The following is a 23,066-nucleotide window of genomic DNA, read 5'->3' on the forward strand; positions in this document are numbered from 1 at the left end:
TCTGCACACTGCGGTGACATTAAGTTTCAATGTGCTGCAGTCACACTGCTGTATCAGAGTACATGTAGAGGAACAAGCATTTATTAGAATACATCTTTATCTAAAATAATGACTTTTTTAGGGCAAATGTTTTGATATTAAAACGAAGACTAGATGTTTATTTCGAAAATCTTTAGTTCCTGTACAGTTGCATTGAAAGAGGTGTTCATCATGAGCAGGGCTGATTGTAACTGCCTGTCTTGCACTGCCTGTGTTTGTTTGTGTCACACATGTGCATGTTGGTTTAGCAGAATGTACCATCTAACATGCATGTAGCTGAAATGACAATAAACTCAACTTCAACTTAAACATGCAATTAAAGTCTGGTTGAACCCAACACACACAAGCCACCATGTCACCCTCATTGTGTGTACTACAGTCGAATACAATGCATCGATGATAAATATTTATGCCACCCTCATCTTACCATCCATCTATAATGGATACAAGGAACTCAGACTGAATCAATTTCCGTTGCCTTTATATTCTTATGTGTAGATATCTGAGAATTAATCCAAAACACAGGTCTTTTCAAACCACGCCCTAATGTCCTTTCAGGTCTTTCAGCACCTCATTCACGTGTAAATGCATGTAAAGAGTCGGTTTTACATTTAACATTGCACACCCTAACTTTTCAGAACTTTTCTAAACAATGACAAGAAGCCAGAGCAAAAGATCTGTAGAACCAAGATTTATTCAGTGCTGCAGTAGTTTTACATTTGTTGGACATTATTGCACATCCTAAATCTTGTAATGCCATTCAGCCTTTGCAGGACGAAAAATGAAATGGTGACTTTTTGTTAAGGCCATCGTCTTCAGATAAAGGGGACAATGCCAGTTGTAAAGGTTATAACACAATCGCTGCATTCACCGAGGGCCAGAACATCATTTACTTTAGCTGCTCTTGCACAAGAAAATGCCTCATATGGCGCTAGTGGGCTGGTAACATGTCTGTAGTTTCTTTTTTTTTTTCAGCTCCATTTAGTGCGCATTAGCAAACAAAGGTTGATCTGTGTTGGCTATGGGAATGGTACAAAGGCTGATGGGAGGGACTACTTCACTGCCAGTTTTACCATCTCTCTGGGAACAGGTACTTGAGGGTGAAAATATACAGAAGGGAGAAAAGAGGGACATAAAAGAATCAACACGCCATAATCATCATCATCAGTGGCCTGGTACGACATTTTCAAGGGAAGAGGATGAAATCAGAGGAGACTCTGCCGTTGTGTAGATGTGGAGGGCTTCAGGACAGGAGGAGATTGGAGGTTGTTCCTCATTCACATGCGGCGTGCAGAGACCTTGGAGGAGTAGGCTTTGGTCACACCGGCACCACCACCTCCCATGGACAGGCTGGAGCCTCCACCCATACCGCCGCCATAGCCAAACCCACTGCCGCCACCAAATCCCATTCCGCCACCGAATCCAGATCCTCCTCCAAACCCGGCTCCGCCTCCAAATCCAGCTCCACCTCCAAATCCAGCTCCGCCACCGTATCCACCACCTGAAAATAAAATATTAGCATGAGCTTAGAGATCCAGCTGATGGAAAATAATTACAATGGTAAAAGTGAGAGAGTTGTGAATAAATGACTGATAAAACGTACCACCAGAAGAGCTGCTCTCCTGAATGTGGACAGTTTGCGGCCGTTCCACCAGCAGAAAGTCTGTTGATGGTTATTATGTTAGGGTTATAAACCATATTAATATTTGAATAAAGTGAATAAAAGTTGTAAAAACAGCTGTGGACTCACCTGGACTCCTCTCCTTCCAGCAGTTTCCTGTAGGTGGCGATCTCAATATCGAGGGCCAGCTTGACGTTCATCAGCTCCTGGTATTCACGCACCTGGCGGGCCATGTCCTGCTTGGCCCTCTGAAGGGCTTCTTCCAGGTCCCTCATGCGGGCCTTGGCATCTTTTACAGCCAACTCTCCGCGCTCCTCAGCTTCGGCGATCTGGGCCTCCAGGTTAGCGCGCTAATGGAAATGGGAGACAAAGAAAACCAAGTCAAATAGGTGACAATACAAAGAGACATGTCTGTTTGGTAAGATGACATGCTTTCTCCTCACCTGTCCTTTGACTGCCTCAATTTCATTCTGTAGGCGACTGATCATGCGGTTCAGTTCTGCAATCTCTGCTTTGGTGGTGCGCAGATCATCTCCGTATTTACCGGCTGAGGACTGCATCTCTTCAAACTGGTAAATGACAGCAGATTATAATAGTGCCTCTATAGTGTCTGAAGTTGTTCTTCTACTCAAACGTTCTTTACCTTCGCTTTGTACCACGTCTCAGCCTCAGCACGGCTGCGGTTAGCAATGTCCTCATACTGAGCACGAACTTCAGCCACGATGGAGTCCATGTCCAGTGTGCGGCTGTTGTCCATCTCCACAATAGCAGAGGTGTCCTTGACCTGTGCCTGGAGCTCCCGCAGTTCCTGAGAGAAAGTAATGGAATGTTGGTTTGATATATGTAAGAAACTAAAAGCAAGCTTGGACTAGATGAAAGCTTACCTCTTCATAGATGGCCCTGAGGAAGTTGATCTCATCTTGAAGGGCATCAACCTTAGCCTCCAGCTCAACTTTGTTCATGTATGCACCATCAACGTCCTAAAATGGGACAGAAATTGGTAAGGACTGTGCAGGGTAAGTTCTCTGGAGAAGGTCTAAACCTAGAGAACTTACCTTCTTGAGCAGAACAAATTCATTCTCCACTGAGGCACGCTTGTTGATTTCATCTTCATATCTACAGACAAGAAGCATAGAATATTAACATCCCTGAATAAAGCACATAAAGATGTTCGGAACAGCCAGAACAATTATTGTCACCTGAAGCCCTCATAGAACCACTCACTTGTTCTTGAAATCCTCCACCAGGCCTTGCATGTTCTTCAGTTCACCCTCCAGTTTGATCTTCTCATTGCCCAGGCTGTCGAGCTGCCTGCGCAGGTTGGCGATGTAGGCCTCGAACATGGCATCAATGTTGGAGCGGGTGGTGGTCTGGTCCTGCAGGAGACTCCATTTGGTCTCCAGCATCTTGTTCTGCTGTTCCAGAAAGCGTACCTGTGGAGAAATAATTCACTTCAACATTAACATTTGAAGAGAAATTGAACAAAACATACATTAATGCAAATGAAAAGTGCATTTTTATGCACCATGAACACAGGGCGTGTCTTGTGTAACATGTTCAAATGACCGTTGCTCCTAATTGCTGCTGGCCTGGTCTCGCAGACTTGGCAAGTCATAACAGTAAAATGCCAGGGAGGTACCTGGGAGTGTCTAGAGCCACACCCAAGACAAGCCTGACAAAACTGCTGATGGCAAGTCTAAACAGAGACAACGTTCTACACCCCAGCCTGAGGGACTGAGAAAAAACCACACAAGCAAAGCATCTGTGGATTTGTGTCCTCAGCACACTCAGTCTAATTGTCATGTTTTCAGACATTTTGGAGATATCCCATTGTTGGTGGACAAATATAGGTGATAAGAAGTCAAATAACATGCAAAAAAGTTCCATCGTTTCTGATGGCTGCTAACCAAATATTGATCCTGACTTTTATTACTGCCTCAAAGAAAGGGCGTGGTCTGCAGGCACGACTGGATATTCTAATGAAGCTGTTTTGTGGATTTGTGTGTTCCAGCTGAAATGCTGACAGGATCGACGTTGTCAGGAGAATCATCTTACTTGGGAATCAAGGAAACCTGATCCTCACTCTTCTTTAGACAGAGGCTGCAGTCATAGGATCTGGGTTAGGGATTGGGTTTCTAAACCTGTTCCCCATCCCCCTTCCTCCCAACCCTCCCAGCCCTTCACATACACTGGGTCGCTTCATTTTTGACACACAATAGGACTTTAACCAGTCTTGTTTAGAAGGTAGGCTGCTGGCTGTGCTGGAAATGCCTTGCAAGGTGCATTTAGAGTTTGTCAGGAAGTGTTATGCTACTTGAATCCTGTTATTTCAGGACTTCCTCCTGTTGCAGGCTGTGAAATATTTTATGAGCCTCATTTGATCATGAAAATAGAAATACCTGGCTGTTTTCCACAGTCCTTGTTGCTTACATATTCATTTCTGATGCACGCCCTGTACTCATCTTCTAAATTATGAATTTGTTTGCTTCAGCATCTATATATCTCTGAAGGACAGAATATGGACACTCACCTTGTCAATGAAGGAAGCGAAGCGGTTGTTGAGGGACTTGATCTGCTCCTTCTCCTGGGTGCGGATGGTCTGGATGCTGGGTCAATCTCCAGGTTCAGGGGGGCAAGCAGGCTTTGGTTGACTGTGACTGCCGTGATGGGGGGGTGGGATGAAGCCACCAGCACCACCACCAAATCCAGCACCTCCACCAAAGCCAGCACCACCACCAAAACCTGCGCCGCCACCAAAACCAGCACCACTACCAAAACCAGCACCACCACCTCCTCCACCTAGAGCAAGGCTTCCCAGCACCAAAGCCACCTCCAAATCCAGCTCCAGCCCCATAGCCCACCCCCCAAACCACTGCCAAAAGCCACTGCTGACTCCAGATCGCCTGGTGACGGACACGGAGCCCATTCGGCCTGGAGCAGCAGCAGCAGACTGGCTGGAGAAGCTCCTCCTGACACTTCCAGATGGGCCAAAGCCGCCGCCGCCGCCGCTGCTGAAGCTGGATGATGAAATTCTCACACTCATGGCTGTTTCTTCAAAGGGTAGGAAGGGCAGAGAGAGGAGAGACGGACAGGACCGGAGGAGCTGGTGAGTCCACTAAGAGGATGTCCCTCTGAGTGATTTCTCTTGGGTGACCTCTCGTTTTATAGGCTTGCTGAGGTGGGCGGGTCACACCTATGCATTTTTCCAAACCACCACCCACATCTCTCTGATTGGACCAAAGAGTAAGCCAACACCTGAAAGCTGAGAGGACCAGTGCCTCAGCAGGTAACAAGTGACAGTGGCGGTGAGGCTGGTAAGACCCCGAGGGAGATCCAGGAGTCCATTTCTGACATACCGGTTCCAGAGATTAGTTTCAGGCGTGTCTGAATTTAATCTCATACAGGGAGAACTGACCAAAGAGGTTTCTCTATGCATGATTCATAAACTGTACATGGGCTGAATAAAATGATTTCTGTCTTTACTCATGCAAATATCAGTGTATGGTGGCCTGAAGCTGCAGGTCTGTTTTCAGTCTCATTCAGTTGTATTGGTTGACTTTAATTTTTCAAAAATTTGAGTTGTTCAACAAGAAAAATTTGATGTGCATGGTATCTGTAGGTAGAATGAACAAACAGAGAAAGCAACTCTATCAAAGTTACTCATAGTTAACACTTGAACAAACCTGCAGTTTGAGGGTGTGGTGCTACATGCTTTGAGTGAATGTGGCTGTTAACAATTACACATTAATTATGCACATTAAATTATTCACATACCTTCTAAGTGAACATGCGTGAAGTCTGAGAATGACATTACTGATTGTAGTACAGCTACAAGTCAGTGAAAACAGACTTTTAATGGGGATCTTGACTGAATGTGGATCAGTGTTGATCAAGTTTGGAAGAGCTGATCAATATGCATGCATGAGACAAACAGAAACCTCCACCAGTGACTAGTAGGTGTAAATTAAAGTTGAAACCTATACTGCATATTTCTAAAATGAAATCATGAGATGTGCAGTCAGTGGGAACAAATCTGAGAAGCGAACGCCTCCTGAGCTGCATTTGCCTCAACAGGTAAAAATCTGTCCTCTCATGTTCAACAGGAGATCCATCAAACCACACCCGGTGAGCCACCCCCTGACACACACACACACACACACAGGTAATGCACCGACAGGTCTCAGCACTTTCCACTTCACCAGGGCAAGATGATCACTTACCTGCCCTTGTAAAACATTATTAGTGAAACTGGAAACTGTGTGGAGTGTAGCACATAACACATAAATGCAAGAAGGACAGCATGGGATGACCACATAATGTATAACTGAGTTCTCTTTTACAATTTCCTCCAGGATCATCAAAGAAATCTTCTGATTCTGACATTTCAAGAATATTTCAGAAAGAGAAACTTTTCATGTGCTATTCATGTGCTGAATTTCCCTTTCTATTATTAATACAAGCAGATAAAATATCAGGATGTGTGTTTTATGTTCAAAAAAAGCAGAACAATGGGTCAAAGTCTGAATGAAATCTTTCATGAGCCCTGAGATGCAGTGTAGAAAATTCATGTTCATATTCATAAAACGGTGCAAGCAGTGTACGGCTGCTGTAAACACAGGGCAGAATCATGGATGTCCCTTTAAGTTGTGGATATAATGTCAAAACCACCGGCATCAAAGCGAAACTGGCCTGAGACTGACAGGTGCCTTTTGAAAGTTTGCACATCTCTAGTGGATCACACGCAGAATTTGGATTCTGGATTGCTGTATTACTCAGTGATGTTTTTTTTCTCATTATGATGCACAGAAGGTTTGAATTCCACTGACAAAAGTCCCACACGCTGCTCCCTGGGCGCCTGTCATGGTGCCCACTGCTCACCAAGGGTGACGGTTAAATACACAGGACATGGGACAGGACGTTATCGGAGCCTTATTCAGGATTAGGACTGCTCGGGCTGATTATAATAGTTGTAAGAAAGCCAGGACGTGAATGTGACTGACACTGGTGTATTTTCCCCACAGTAAATCCCAACACTCACATGAACCAAGTCACTGTAATGTTGGCCTCAACTACTCGTTCTTACACGTTTACCTGTAAGTTACTTTATTCAAGAGTGATGCACAGACACGTTGCAGCTGATACGCTGTTCCATCTGTCATCAAGTGGAGAGGTTTCTACCTACAGTGGGACCCAATCACAGAACACTATAAGAGCACCACCCATACGTTTTTGCAGCACGACTTCATCGTAAGCTCTCCCTGTCAGCGGGGTGCAGTGTCATTCTGTTGCTGCAGGCTGGGAATGAAGAGAACATTTATCTTCTCATGATGGACGTAGCCTGGAGACCATACCTGACATTTCCAACCCTGAAAGGAGAAAGTCAAATCAATCTGCAGAATAATTGTGAGACGTCTGTCAGTTTGGTGCAGTCTGGTTTATTCATGTGCTGAATTTCCCTTTCTATTATTAATACAGCAGATAAAATATCAGGATGTGTGTTTTATGTTCAAAAAGCAGAACAATGGGTCAAAGTCTGAATGAAATCTTTCATGAGCCCTGATTCCCACAGACTAATTGACATGATGTGCATGAAGATGATTTCAGATGCAGCCACACCTTGTGTTTCTTTGTGTGTGAGTGTGTGTGTGTGTGTGTGTGTGTGTGTGTGTGTAAGATATATGTCCGTTGAATGACATTTATGTTATTTAGTTAAGTCAAATAAAACTTCCTTCTCTCCCTCCATCTCCTTTACCTTCCACTTCTGCTTGTGAATTGTAATTGTTAAATTCAACTGCTGCTCCACAGGTTCTAATTTTAAAGAAGATTTAATGACAAATAAGTCGAATGCCTTTGAACCAGTTTTCCATGCGCTCTGCCAGATATCCTCAGGTGTAGATTAATAATGTTTGACAGATGGAAGGTTGATGGTGATGGTGTAGATAAGCTGGATCTGGCCTTGATTAAGCAGATGAGTTTAGACAGTGAAAGACAGGAAAAAATCCCTTTTATCAACACGCTCGATATTCCATTCAGAATCTGTGGGGCCTGCAGAAGTTTCATCTGCACTGATGCTAAATGAAGACACACAACACACACACACACACACACACACACAGTATTTATAACCAGAACTGCTGCATATTAATCAACCTCCAATGCCATTATCTTGTTTTGCACAATCTTCTTACAATTTTTAATATTTGAATGTAATCTGCCTGTGATAATGAAAACCCCAGTTGGTGGCATGTGCGAGCAGAAAAAACAGGCCTAAGACCCCGAAGGACGGTCCCTCACCTGGACCATGAGGACCATGACCATATAATCACCACCGATCAGACCACAATGCTGCAGAGTGCAGACTCACTTTCATGGTGAGGAGGTGATTAAACACGTTTCACTCGAGTGTGAAGCAGGTCGGCACCTCTCTTACACCAGGACCCGTTTGACAACATTCTCTGAAGGATGAAAGTGGTCACACCCTTCACAGCATTCTGCAGCTAAAGAAACCCTACAGGGAAACACTCGCACATAATCAGTTAAAAGAAAAACTGGAATCTGCTAATGATAAGGCTGCTGGTTTATCTTTCATTTCACTTTTTTTTCATTTCACCATATACATTTCAGGGCTTCCGTTCTTTTTTTAATATAAATTTTAATTTAACCTATTAGCAGATAGCTATATATCTAGCAGACCGGGTCAAATGCTGCTTCTCTACTGAAGTCTGTTTAACAGCACTGCAGTGATGGTGGGAATTTTTGAAACAAGCTCTGGTCCAGTATCTTCAGCCAGATGGGAGTAGCATGTACCATACATGGTTTTTCCTGATATGCAGTCTGTTATGACCCTTATTGTCCTGACATAAGAACCATCTGTACAATTACAGTTGTACATCTTAACAACCTTCTCCACAAGCCTTTCATCCCGCAGCTGAGGAAACAGCTGTGCTGGACATTGTGGAAGGTGGAAAATTCCTGTGTCCTCCCCCACCAAAACCAGTAGTTTCACCAGGTGGCCAGAAGGTCAAAAAATGACCTGAGGTGTTAAGAGGACATGTGAGGGAGGATGACCTGGAGATGAATGTGGATCCACGAAGATCCCAGGTTCCTTAACTTTCCTTAACTATAACTAGACACCTCTGAAGTAGTTTTTGAAATTGTGAATTGTGCACTATATGTTAACAATGCTGGTTTCAGGGGAGATTTTTTCCACTCTGGAAAGGTACAAATGTAGTATTCATGCAATGAAAATAAATCTAAATAAGAGCTATTCATGCAAATACATTTGTCATTGATCAGTGAAATGAAATTCTTATCCTAGTCCTAAAACAACTGGATACATTGGTCTGGAATTGCCATAAAACATGCATCCACACAATCATGCATCCACACAAACATGCATCCACACAATCCTTTCAAGCCCTGTGTGTCCATAAACATGATTCTGATTCTAAATCAACTGACAGTTGCATGTATGTTGATAGATGATTTTGACAGGAACTTGTGAGAACTTGCTTTGAATTCTTGCAGAAAAGGCAAGTCATCAGTGAAGTGAAATATTAAGAATATTTGACGGCTTCTGGCTCTGTTCCATTATTCGCAGCCTATTACATAACATGACATAATACAGCACAGCGTATATACATACAGCGCTGGAACATGGTGCACAAATGGAAAAAAGGGTCCTTTGGACTGAAGACTCATGCACAGGCAATGATTATCATATAAATATGACATTTTATATATTACAATATAAGATATTATATAATTATAATATCTTAATTTAGCAGACACTTTTAGCAAAAGTTACAGATGATCTTATAATCTGGGTCTTCCTCCAATGGGCATCTGGTGGTCATCTGGTTCATTAGTTCTTGTCAGTTAAGGCAGATGCAGATCTTCCCTCAGCTTTTTCCCCTTATGCCACTTGAGACCACCATAGTTTCTGGTCTCAGTCCTCCCACTACAGTAACCATCAGTGACATTTGACCATCAAATTCAAATCAGTTCATTTTAAGCAAAATTCCCACATAACATCCCATAATGCGTGGGATTTCCTATACAAATGATCAAACTAAAATGAACATCTCACAGGGGGTCAAAAGCCAAAGATAAGAAATGGGTTTTCAAGTGGGATTTAAAAGCCTGTCTAACATGCAAGGGCAGATCGATCACATTCTAGCAGCATTCCACATTCTGCAGCAGCTCAAGCACTTAGTTCTAGATACGCAGCAGTAGCTAGCCAATTAACCCGAGAGACCAGAGAGTATTTAGCCAAAGGCAAGGCCATTAAGAAATGAATGCTAAAAGGAACCATCACCTCTGTCTTATTACATTTGAACTAATTATGATACAGCAAGACCGATTCTGCTGCCAGCTGCCAAGCCAGCACTGCCCCATTTACTCATATTTGTTGCACCAAATCGTAATGATTGGTAATAATTCTCATGCCTCACTGTGGAGGAACTGAATGGATGATCATGTGCTGCACACAACCGCATACTTTCAGTGTAAGATAATGAACATGGCAGCTGACACATGGCTTGGCGAAGAGGGCGGGGCTGGTGGGAATGCTGTTGGTGCATGCCCAGCATAAAGTACCTACAGGATGAGTAGCAGAGCCTGTGGCTGCAGGGAAGTCCACACCCTTTCAGGATGATCTCAGTGGATCAGAGTTTGGTCACTGTCTGGGAGACACCTGGGCTCAGGTCAACAGATTTGTTCCTGGCAAAGAGATGTTTACTGGTGGAAGAGGCCGTTGATGGAGTAAAGTGATCTTGTGATTAAGATGAAATGAAAATCATGTCAAGTTTTTTATAATAACTTTCAAAATGTACTTACAATGGTCGTAAGGAGTTAGAACAGGAGATATACAGCACAAGAGGTACATTTACATTTACATTATTTACCAGACCCCCTTATCCAGAGCGACTTACAGTCAGTAGTTACAGGGACAGTCCCCCCCTGGAGACACTCAGGGTTAAGTGTCCTGCTCAGGGACATGATGGTAGTAAGTGGGGTTTGAACCTGGGTCTTCTGGTTCATAGGCAAGTGTGTTACCCAGAGGTACAATATATGTAAGTTGCATGTTGTGAAACGTGACCCAAAATCACTTTTATAACATGTCTTGGTGCAGTGTGTCAGAGAATGTCACATTTGAAAGTGTCTCTATGTGAAAGTCAGACTGAAACATGGCTTGATGAATGTGGTTCAGTATGAAACCGTCACTCTTTAAATGAAAAGCCTTTCCAGTGGATGATAGTAGCCTCACCAATAAACCAGATGATGATCCTGTAACTCCTGACTGTGAGTGATTGTTGTGTGAAACTGGGCATCTTTCGAATTGAAGGAAAATCGTGTGAGAGCCACTGAATGTGGCATCCTGCCGATCCGGCACCTGTGGGGCCGCAGCCACAAAATGCTTTCACTGAACCTCTCTGTCATGTCAGTTGACACTCAGAGTCCCTGGAGCAAGGCATGTCCCAACAGAGCAGTAAAGCCCTGAAGACAAGGCTGGATTCTGTCAAGAGGAGGTCCTGCCTCTGCCTGCACTGCGCCTCTAGGCTTTTCATCCTCCTTTCGCCCTTTTCATTCATCTGATCCAGCTAACATATTAAATAAGAAGCAAGTTTTCATTTTCTATTCACTATTTTGTATATTTGTCTATAAAATTATTTCATTAAGGGCCATAAAATGTCAAATTTCTGCTGTAATGTATATTGATATACTTACAATCGTCATATTTAGTTTAAATTTAAATTTACAAGCGAAGATTACAAAATTCTGTGGCAAGCTTTTTAAATGCAGGGCAAATGGTAAATGTCACCGCAAAAAGAAAATATGGGGTCAACCAAAGTCACAAAGTGTGTAAACCACACCCAGTACTGATCACGCTCTCCTCTAGACTGACAAATTCAACAGGGCTTTCTAGTAAAATTAAATATGTTTCTGGTATTTCATGTTAATAAAAATAAGATCCATTCAGATCAATCATTAATTTCTGATTGAGGCAATTCTGTTCACTTTCAAGTCTCCTCAAATGGATAAATGTATTCAAATTCAGAGAATGAACAAAACATTAATAAAGTGTTTTCGGTTTAGTTCCTATGTAAGTGTGACACAACTTAGACAAAAAGGGTCATGCTATGGTAAAATTACGAAATTGAGATCTAAATATGATTTTACAATCCGAGGAGTGGTGAGAACTATACAGAACAAGGTGTGACCTAAACTCTACTGCCCTCCAGTGAAGAACTGCCTTCATTATAGCACCTCCCACTGGTCAAATAAATTGTCTTCATATGAGAACTCTCACCCACTTACTACCCACAACTGCTGAACACTAAGCAGCCCTGAATCACATACAGTTTGTCTCAATGGGCTTTGACAGGCCCTACAGTTGACACCCCCATGCTTTGACCCTGTCTGCACACAAGGAAAAACTCCAATAAAACTCAGGAGTAAAGGAGTTAGTAAGAGAGGGACATCCTTTCAGGGTAGAGTGAGGGGACAGCTTGTGTCAGTGCAGGGTTAATAATAATTTGTCCAAGAAAAAAGAAAGTCCAACGTGCAGTATATGGACAGCATCTATCACTGTTTGGAGGAACTGGATAGTGCAGAGTAGGATTTTAGTCTAGTGTCATGGTCTATTTGTCCATTATAATATGGCTGTGGTCATTACGGTTTTGGTGGCTGTGGTGACCCTCTGGTACATACTGGGTTGTCTCGTCAGCAGCTCATTACTCAGGTGGGTAGGTAGGCTGGTAGGTTAAGGTAGATGTGTACGAGTATCTGGGACAGCCTATGTGAGATGAGCATCATAGTATTTGTGAGTTTTAACTGTTATGGAATGCTTGACTAAAAAGATGTCTCTTCAGCCTGGACACTGTATTGACACTGTATCTGAGTTCCAAACATTAGCAGGAAAGCTGTTCCAAAGCAGGTGAGCTCTGGAGCAGAAAGCTCGTCCACCTGCAGGGAATTTGTGGATTTGTTAGACGCAGTTTTGAACTCGTTGGAGTTTACTGAGAGATGATGCTGGGCTTCCAATAAGTAGAGAATTGCAGTAGTCGATTCTTGATATTTAAAATGCATGTACCAGTTGTTCTGCAGAATGTTCATCTTAGCTTTGAAATATTGCAGGGTGAAAGAATGCAGTCTTACAAATATAGCCTATGTGGTTCCCAGGAGATTGTTGGTTGTACATATAGTAGTATGATTCCCATCAATATTGACTGAGAGGTCAGAGAGATTCCTTCTGCTAGTCTTAGGTCCAAATAACAGCATTTAAATCTTTTTCAAGTTTAGCATGAAGAAGTTATGGTTCATCGAGATCTCAATTTCTGGTATATCAATGTCTTCTCCACATCTGTTGGAGACGTACAGTTGTGTGTCATCTACACAACAGTGGTAGCTGATACTATGTTTCTGAATAAAGTGGAGGCATATACAGAGAGAACAGTATTGGTCCTAGTATAGATCCATATTGTACTAATGCTTTTTCTGAACATTCACCATTGATATTGACAAAGGTGTATTGATCCGTTAGATATGAGGCAAATCATTTAAGTGCATGGCCTCTGATTCCCATAAGATTTTTCAAACCTGTAGTAGAAAGTAGAATGTTACCATAATTCTCATCTTCTGGGTTGGTGCCACTTCATCCAAGGTTTTGCAAAGTGTGTAATCCCACCAATCTCAATCCCACCAAAACTGAACTAATATTCATTCCAGCAGATTCTTCACCACATCAGGATCTTGCTATTTACCTGGACAACTCGCAGCTCTCTCCTTCTACAACAGCCCGCAACCTTGGCGTAACAATAGACAACCAACTCTCCTTCTCAACTCACATCAGCAATCTTTCCTGCTCATGTAGATTCCTTCTCTACAATATCAGACGAATCCGCCCTTATCTGTCAACCCAGGCCACCCAGATCCTGGTTCAGTCCTTACTAATCTCATGACTGGACTACTGCAACTCCCTTCTAGCTGGTCTACCACTATGTACCATCCGACCTCTTCAACTCATACAAAATGCAGCAGCACGACTGATGTTCAACCTTCCCAAGTTCTCCACACCGCCCCTCTGCTACGTTCCCTCCACCGGCTCCCAGTAGCTGCACACATCAGGTTCAAAATACTGATGCTGGCCTACAAAGCCAAACATGGAGCAGCACCATCCTACCTCACAGCCCTTATTACACCTCGCACTGCACCTGGTATACTCCGAGCCTCCAGTACTGCTCGCCTGGTCCCTCCATCTCTGAAGGTAAAAGGAAGACACTCATCTAGACTCTTCTCCGTCTTGGCCCCTCGGTGGTGGAATGAACTTCCAGCTCAGTCACTGAGCACCTTCACACGGCAGCTCAAGACCTTCCTCTTTAGAGAAGATTTAGATGAACTTGTAACCTTCTTCTGTATAGAAACTAGAACAGAGTGAATAAAAAGATTGTATTCATAGTTGGGGTCCTAGTGAACCAGAATTGATCTCTTCATCGATGGGAACTTGAAAGCACGTTGTAAGTCGCTCCGGATACGGCCGTCTGCCAAATGTCTTAAATGTAAATGTACATGTACATGTGTAATGAAATAGCTCATTTATTCAGTCCAGTACTAAGTGAGTTGGTTTCCTTACTATACTAAACTCAGGGTGCTTATCTAAAAACTCAGTAGTGGTGGCTGGTGTGATTGTTTGGCTTATCTTTGTCTGTGGTGTCAATGTAACTGTGAGAGAGTTTTAGTGCACACATGATCAGAAAGTGATCTACAAAGAGTCAGCTCTAACTTACTATCAAAATAATGTAAAATTATGTCTATATTGGTTATTTAAAAGGATTATTATAGTTGCAAAAACAAGTGCAAAAACATATTTCATTCTCAATTTCACAAAAGGATCAAAACTATCTCTAAATATATAAAAAAAAATAACTATATGCAGTGAAACAATATAGAGAAGTTTAAATAAAACTCTCCTGTTTAAAAAAAAACAATCCTTCTCCCTGATCTGCCCTACTTTGGAGAAGATTCTCTCTGAGGGGACATGTTCTGTGACTTTAGCCACCCCCCTGAACGAATGCAGTAGAAAACATCAGTTTCAGGTCCCACCAGACAATCACATACTGCCACCTGCTGGATGAGGAGACCAAGTCAGTCAGTCTCCCTGTTCAAAAACGTGTGACCCATCCTCAGCTTTAAAAACTCCTCACACCCACAGGTTTGGTTAGAAAAGGGTGGTAGTAGCCTAGTGGGTAACACACTCACCTATGAACCAGAAGACCCAGGTTCAAATCCCACTTACTACCATTGTGTACCTGAGACACTTAACCTAAAGCTTCTCCGGGGGACTGTCCCTGTAACTACTGATTGTAAGACACTCTGGATAAGGGCGTCTGGTAAATGCCGTAAATGTAAATGTAAAATGTAAAGGCAATTAGAGAGGAGATCAGCCACTGACCACTATCAAAAAAGTTATCTGATATACATTTTCCAACACCATGTTAAGCTAACTCCTACTTCAAATTGGGGCTTAGTAGCCTAGTCAACTAGTTCTTCTCCTTCAGTGTGAAATGAACCATAATCATCACTGGCTCCACCCTCCTCTCTACGTTGTGTTCATCTTCCAGCTTTTTTTCATGTGTGCAGATTTTTATATAAATTGTTTTAGTTTGTCCACTACTTTTCTGTATTTTCTGTATTTATGTAAAATGTACCAAGCAGAATCACGACTAACAAGATATTCAAGTTTTTTTTTTATTTTGCAAAAGATACCAGAGCACACTGACAGCATGAATCCATAGACAACATGGCTGTCCTTTTTAGGAAAGAGGGCACCATCCTGCCTTGTGTTGCACAGACATAACAAATACATAAGTTATGCATCTAGGTCGACATTTAGACTTATCATATCAGACGTTTCATAAGGCACTGAGTGAACAGAACAATTCTTTGGTCAGGTTTTGGGCTAGATATGAAATAAATGCTGTTGGTATATATTGCTTTGACTGGGTTTGATTCTGGATTTGAAAAATGACTTTCAACACGAGCGGAAAGAAGCTGATGAAGAAGCAAGTTGTTTGTGGAGAAGAGCTGGACTTGGAAGCTTAATCCTGAACCACCTCCGAGGATTCAGACACCACCCGGCCATCCTTGGTCTCGATCATCTTGATGACAACACTCTTCTTGTTCTGGGTCAGTCCGCTGTCACCATAGCCACTTCCAGAACTGTAACCACCATATCCTCCACTGAAACCGCTGGAGTAGCCGCTGGAGAAGCCGCTGGAGTAGCCGCTGGAGTAGCTAGAGGAGCTCTCCATGGGGAAAGAACTGTAGCTCACTACAGAAAACAATGAGGGTTACTGCTGAGGAACATCCCCAGTCAAAGGTTCTTAGAGTGATTTGAAGGGAAACTTACTGCTCTGTTTGGAGATGTTGACGGCCTTGATTCCTTGTGCCAGTCTGCAGAGAATTTTTTTTATAATTTAGTCATTATAAGATTCAAAGATTATATTTCACCATATGTTCTGAGATTTCAACAGTCTCACCTGTCTTCCTCTCCCTCCAGCAGTTTCCTGTAGGTGGCGATCTCAATGTCCAAGGCCAACTTGACGTTCATGAGGTCCTGGTACTCTCTGATCTGTCTGGCCATGTCCTGCTTGGCTCTCTGAAGGGCTTCTTCCAGGTCCTTGATGCGAGCCCTGGCATCTTTTACAGCCAACTCTCCGCGCTCCTCAGCTTCGGCGATCTGGGCCTCCAGGTTAGCGCGCTAATTCAGAGAAATAGGACATTTTAACTGACATGTCCAAAACTTTTTCTCAAAAAAAGTTCTATTGCAGTCAATTTACCTGTCCCTTCACTGCATCAATCTCAGACTGCAGTCTCTGGATCATGCGGTTGAGGTCAGCAATTTCTGTCCTTGTTGATCTGAGATCATCTCCATACTTGTTGGCAGATGTCTGCATCTCTTCATACTATGAAGTCAGTGCAACAGGTGTGTTTTACAACTGCGTGATGAAGGCAGACAGAAATACAAAGTGAAAGGTCATACCTTGCTCTTGTACCACGTCTCAGCCTCGGCACGGCTGCGGTTTGCAATGTCTTCATACTGAGCGCGAACTTCAGCCACGATGGCATCCATGTCCAGGTTACGGCTGTTGTCCATCTCTACCACAACAGATGTGTCCTTAATCTGAGACTGGAGCTCACGAATCTCCTAAAGACAAGCAATGCAGAGAAATGTGTGAGTCCAAATTCAAAGATGAAGGGACAAAATCTAGATATTAATTGTGTACCTCCTCATAGATCTGCCTTAAGAAGTTAATTTCATCAGTAAGGCTCTCCAGCTTGGCCTCCAGCTCAACCTTGTTCATGTAAGCTTCATCCACATCCTAAGATGAATAAAAACACCGTTATTTTATCAGATGTGACTACTTGGCATTTATTCAATATTCCCTTAAGGGGTCCAAAAGAATCCACTGACCTTCTTGATTAAAACAAAGTCGTTCTCACACTCTGTGCGCTTGTTGATTTCATCTTCATATCTAAAAAATGAAAGTATATTTATACTTGCTTATGCTGATCGATTTAAAGCATAATGGAAATACATTGCATCACATTAGACTGATATATAATAGATGAATTCTGTTCTAAAGTATTCTAAGGTGCCATGGAGTTGCATTAATGCAGCCTGACCCTAGAGGGAGACACTCTCAGTCACAGTCTCTTGAAGGATTGGTGTGTGAAGCCTGACAGAGTTTTCCTGTTTATCATTTGGTTTCATTTATGAGTTTATTAAATTTTTTCAACAGTTTAAAGAGAAGTGATTGTCACGTTTGATACACAGCAGCACAGCACATGTCCTCTGCATTTAACCCATCGCCCTGAGTAAGCAGTGGGCAGCCATGACACACATACAATGAAGGCAAGCCATTGTTTCATGTAAATACCAGTTAATTGTGGTAATAAAATACAACAATATGTGGATCTTGCTAATGAGAGCTGCTTTTGTTTTCCACTCCTTGCAGAATCGGGGATCTTAATGTATTCCCAGTCTTCCAGTAAATTTTTTTTGCATCTCTGGCAATAATTAAGGTTGCACAAAGGCCTGCATTTAGGGAAGGTTGGGCAGTCTCCATATGTAGCACAATCCCAGAATGGAAAGTGTCCAAAGAGGCTGGAGAAAGGAAGCCATAAATAGGGTGACTCACTTGTTCTTGAAGTCTTCCACCAGGCCCTGCATGTTGTGGAGATCTGCCTCCAGCCTCATCTTGTCGTTGCCCAGGCTGTCCAGCTGTCGCCTCAGGTTGGCGATGTAGGCCTCAAACATGGCGTCAATGTTGGAGCGGGTGGTGGTCTGTTGCTGCAGGAGGCTCCACTTGGTCTCCAGCATCTTGTTCTGCTGTTCCAGAAAGCGTACCTGTGGGATGGGGAAAAAAAAGCATGAATTGTGCTTTGTGTTAGAAGTCACTCCCTCCTCACAGTTTCTCCATCCTAAACTTAAAAAAGAGGTGGCTTCAGAGAGTCATTACTCTGTGTGGACTGTAGGAAGGACTATCCAAGAAACGTCAGTAAGAAGGTGGGAGGAGGTGGACATTGGACAGAATAGGGGCCATAACTCCCACCACCCTCAATTCTTGTGTGATGACATCAGAAAGTGAGGGAGATGATGGCATAATAGCACATTTACGCCCCACATGAGGTCAGTCTTTCCAGATATTCTTTACATTCAAATATATTGAGCTGAACTGCAGGCAAATGAATTTATTTCGAGAGCATACAACTGATAAGTTGTGTGAGCAGGATTTTTCTGTTTTGTCTTCATGCAAAAGCTCAAGTTATATAACCACAGCAGTGGAGCTGGCCAGAACATGACACCAGCCAGCCTGTTTAAATATTAACTCTTTTTTTACCTGTTGCTTCAGGCACACATGATAATGCCATTTCTGACATCAAAATGAGAATCAAATTCTTCTAAAGTTCCATGTCATGTTATCAAGCTTAACTATATTCTGTGTTAGTTTTATGCTCTGGGCTATGTCCGTTTTTGGGTGTGGACTGTCCATTCCCAAGGTAAAGCAGTAGATTCTTCACGGCCACGCCCGATTCCCCCACCCTTTCAGTTCTTTTTTGTCTAATGGTCTAATACAATCAAAGTGAAAAAAGAGGATCTCAGTCACGATGCAATGACACACTAGATGAAATGATCATCTTAAGATTCATTTTGCTGCGCACCATGTAGACATATTTGCCATATGAAGTTCACCCTACCTTGTCAATGAAGGAAGCGAAGCGGTTGTTGAGGGACTTGATCTGCTCCTTCTCCTGGGTGCGGACTGCCTGGATGCTGGGGTCGATCTCCAGGTTCAGTGGGGCCAGAAGACTTTTGTTGACCTGGACCGCGGTGATGGGGGCGACGACGCCAGCACCCATTCCCAAGCCTCCCCCCATGCTGGAGCCCAGGCCGAAGGCAGAGGAACTGGAGATGTAGCTGCCTCCACCCACCCCCGGCGCCGACGCCACGGCTGGCCCCTCCGAAGCTACTGCGGACGCTGTAGCTCTGTCGGACCCCCTGGCTGGGGCCGGCGTACGAGAAGCTGCTGAAGCTGCGAGGCGCCGTCCCAGAGCTGGAGGACTTGACGGTGTAGCTGGTCTTCTTGTAGCTTGACATCTTGGCTGTTAAGAGAGCAGAAGTGGAAGGTTGAATTTGGGGGGTGAGGTGGCAGCCTTTCCTGTGCTGGAGAGATCCAAGCAGATAGACAGATCCTGTGCTACCCCTGCTCTCTATATCTACCAGCCTGTTGGGAGGAGTCTGTGGGCAAATCTGATTGGCTGGTGTGGAGAGAGGAGGGGCACAGCAGTAACACAACACTGTCCATGACTACAACTACTATCTGAGCATGTTAAATCCCTCCCTTTCTCAGGAGTAGACTTCTGCTTTTCGGGTCAAAGTTAAGTTCATTTATGCTGATTTTAGGGCTGAACACAAGCAAACTATTAATAATAAATAGAATCAACAAACTACATGAAATGTATTTAAATTGGGAAATGAATGTGCTTACTTGCATATTTGGGAGTGAAAATCTTTAACTGATGGTCACAGTATCTGTATATAATGATTACAGGACGTCAGTCATGAAAGATCTAATTAATGAATTATTGATTTTTGATGAGCTGCATAATAGAAAACTGATCTTGTTGACACACCAATCATACCCCAGTTGTGCTTCCTTGAACTATGATCACAAGTTTCGTTTTTTCATCAGCAGTTTGTGGAAATTGTCCTGGAATTTGAATAAAACGCAATCCTGCATCTCAGCGTTCGTCCACTGCAGCTAAAATTATTTCTCAAACATTCGGGCCAAAGGTCTGCAGCATCAGATGGTTCGAAAATTATGTATACAAAGGGCATATGAAAAAATGAAGAATATGTGGATCACTAGTCCTGCCAAAGCCTGTTCATCTACATCTGCTTTCAACAAAACAGTTCTTTCTCTGTTCATTTGCAAAACGAGTGAAACTGAAGGGGTGAGAACAGCAGTGAAACCTTCAGCCACACAACCTCCGTTGGAAGAACCGCACATTCCTGCTCACTACTAAACCGACACCTCAATCCTGTCACCGTCCCAAGAAACGTGTCACTAAAAAGCATTCCGGCGCAATCTGTAAATCAGCACCCGAACAAAGGCAGTCTTCTGTCTCTTCAACAGACTCCGCCCCGTAAAGCGGATTGCTTCATGATCTGTGGTTTGCATTCTTCTTCAACACCCTGATAAACACGCTGCATGAGCGCTAATCACTTCAACATGAATGGATCCGGATCTGCAGATCCACCAGTTTTAATCAAGCGAATTTGATCCATCCATTCATTACAGAAAGACTGAGGAGAACCTCCATTTTATGGTCCTCTCAGAAGCTTGCTGAGAGACTCTGGTGAACTTTGACCTGTGTCAGAGAGGAGTGTGTAAGTGTTTGGGCATGTTGGGAGGTGTGTGAATCAGTAACCCCCTGCAGGATGACCACGGTTCCTGTCACACCAAACAGGTGTGTCAGTAAGAAGAGGCTTCGGAGGACCACATCTGTTCCACGTTCTTCTGTATTTGCTGCTGGGTGAAATTTGAGCTGCCGAGTCAGATTGCAGTTTTATGGTTTTATCTGCCGTCATATCCGCCCTCGTGTTGATTCTCCCAATGCTGAACGCAGAAAGACTTTTCTTTCTTTATGCTGCTTGGAAGATCAGGATCTCATCTGTTCCTCCTTGGCACTTTGAGAGGAGGAATTCATTCATTGAAATTGGGGCAGTTACTTCTCCCATTTTACAGAGCAGTTCACTCTTGGTAGCTGCCACACCCACGCTGCCATGGCAACTGAGTTACAAAAGCTGCATATGGTTCTGGTTTGCTGTGGAAAGTTGGGGCTGTTGCCATGGACACTCGGATAAGGGCAGTGGCACGTGACACATTTGATGTGGGGGCTGCGTGGCACTGGTTGCTCATCAACAAACTTCCTCATGAATTTGGACAAAAAAGTTCCTGAAAGAATGTGGGTCTGTTTCAGAACTGAAAAAGCAGAAACAACAACAAAAAAAACCTTCATATTCACACTTGAAGATGTCATGTATATTTATGGAATTACACAGCACCCCCACCTTCTGACACCCTCCGTCTGCTTTGCATTGCAGATCATGTGGGGCAGTTTTTCTCGCCGTGTCTGCACAGACAGGTCAAACTGGGTGTGGCCCTTCTCAGCCACGTCCCATTGTAAAATGCAAGGACACTGACTCCGCATGTCCACATCCTACTGGGAGTTCCAGCAGATCTTGCCCTTGGGAACAGGATTCCGCTGTGTGGTAATCCAGTTCCTGAGCTGTTTTTCACAGGGCACACAAAGACACGCCCACCCTTCCAAACACACCAACATACACACATTCAGCCCTCCAGCTATTGTCAAACCTGTCTCACCAGACAGCCGCCAGCTGAAACACAGTGTTTACTGTAGTAAATGTGACCTCAGACATGGCGGTTTTATTCGATGGTGAGGAATCCTAGCAGACACACAATGTTAATCCTTTATCGTCTTCATCATTTCACCACAGTTGTTTAAATTTGACAACATTCTTTCCCCGGTAATTATTTGAGGAATTTTAAATAGATTTCACTTATTAGTGAACTAATTCAAATATTAACTGGTATTACACTCAACACAAGATTTTTTGAAGAATCCTGCAACAAATATCCTCCTGACATCTTCTGTCTGGGACATGATTAACACCCATTTGGTTTAATTTGGTTTGATGCATTACATTTTTTATTTTGCAGTTGTTTAGAAGGTTCTAAAGGAAGGAGTCCAGACAGTGGTGGCCTAGCGGTTAAGGAAGTGACCCCATAATCAGAAGGTTGCGTGTTCGAATCCCGAAGTGCCACTGAGGTCCCCTTGATGAAGGTAGCCCCCAAATACTGCCCCCGGGTGCCTGTCATGGTGCCCACTGCTTCGTCGTGTGCACTCTGCTGTGTTTTGAACAAGCCACATGAGCAATTTCCTCCTGGATCAATGAAGTTTTTTGATTCTGAGATCATCACTCATTATCGAGCATGTTTGCTTTATTTGGTGTCCACATGATTGTCCAACCTGTACTTTTTCCTTTGTTCCACTATGTACCTTTCTTGTTTGCTAATGGGGGAGAGCAGAATGGAGCACATTTCTCCGCAGCTGAACCTCCAGCCTTAATGTGTTGGTGTTGATGGAGGGACTAACAAGGCAGTCAAGTCCAGGCTGGTACAATGGTCTATAGATAAGGACATGGCACCCTGACTCTCAAATTCTGGCCACAGTTTAATGTTTTCAGTATTACACACAGCATTCTATGCACTTACAAACAATTATTTACAATAATATTATGAAAAAAACATTTCACTCATTTGCATTAGTGCGACTCTGAATTTGCTTCATTGGTGACAGGATGTGGTGCCATGAGCTAAATGGTAAAGTCCATTGCAGTGTCCATCTGTCTCTTCTCTTCTGCACAGGGTGGTTAACCATTGTGTCCCTGAGCAAGACACTTAACCCTGAGTGTCTCCAGGGGGGGACTGTCCCTGTAACTAGTCGCTCTGGATAAGGGCGTCTGGTAAATGCTGTAAATGTAAATGTAAAATGAGTGTCTGTGAACCAAACCGACAATTATAGAACATTGTGAACTACCAGACTTAAAAGTAATCTGATCCTTCAGACAGGAACCACCGCATAGTGAACATAACCCAGCACAGACAATAATAACATTGCTGCACATGACATAATCGCTAGAACAGTCAAGAACAGCATCCCCTTGACCTCAGAATGAGGGAGGTGCACAAACATGGAGATGTGGGATTTCTCTCTGATTAAAGAATAAAGACTCCAGAATAGAACCTTCTTCCTG

At 43.3% G+C, this 23,066-nt stretch overlaps 1 protein-coding gene and 1 pseudogene across 1 annotated transcript; both read right to left on the reverse strand.

The window, feature by feature from the left end:
- Positions 1-1,184: 1,184 nt before the first annotated feature.
- On the reverse strand, positions 1,185-4,799 carry LOC114782628 (intermediate filament protein ON3-like; annotated as a pseudogene).
- A 10,596-nt stretch (positions 4,800-15,395) lies between these two features.
- On the reverse strand, positions 15,396-19,423 carry LOC114782630 (keratin, type II cytoskeletal 8-like). The gene is given in 10 exon segments (XM_028968511.1): positions 15,396-15,992; positions 16,071-16,114; positions 16,201-16,421; positions 16,501-16,626; positions 16,704-16,868; positions 16,948-17,043; positions 17,136-17,196; positions 17,863-18,071; positions 18,923-19,154; positions 19,156-19,423. Coding segments are annotated over 10 exon segments (1,554 nt in total). The 5' UTR covers positions 19,323-19,423; the 3' UTR covers positions 15,396-15,759.
- Between the last annotated feature and the right edge of the window lie 3,643 nt (positions 19,424-23,066).

The sequence above is a fragment of the Denticeps clupeoides genome, unplaced genomic scaffold (assembly GCF_900700375.1).
Source record: "Denticeps clupeoides unplaced genomic scaffold, fDenClu1.1, whole genome shotgun sequence".
Taxonomy (NCBI): domain Eukaryota; kingdom Metazoa; phylum Chordata; class Actinopteri; order Clupeiformes; family Denticipitidae; genus Denticeps; species Denticeps clupeoides.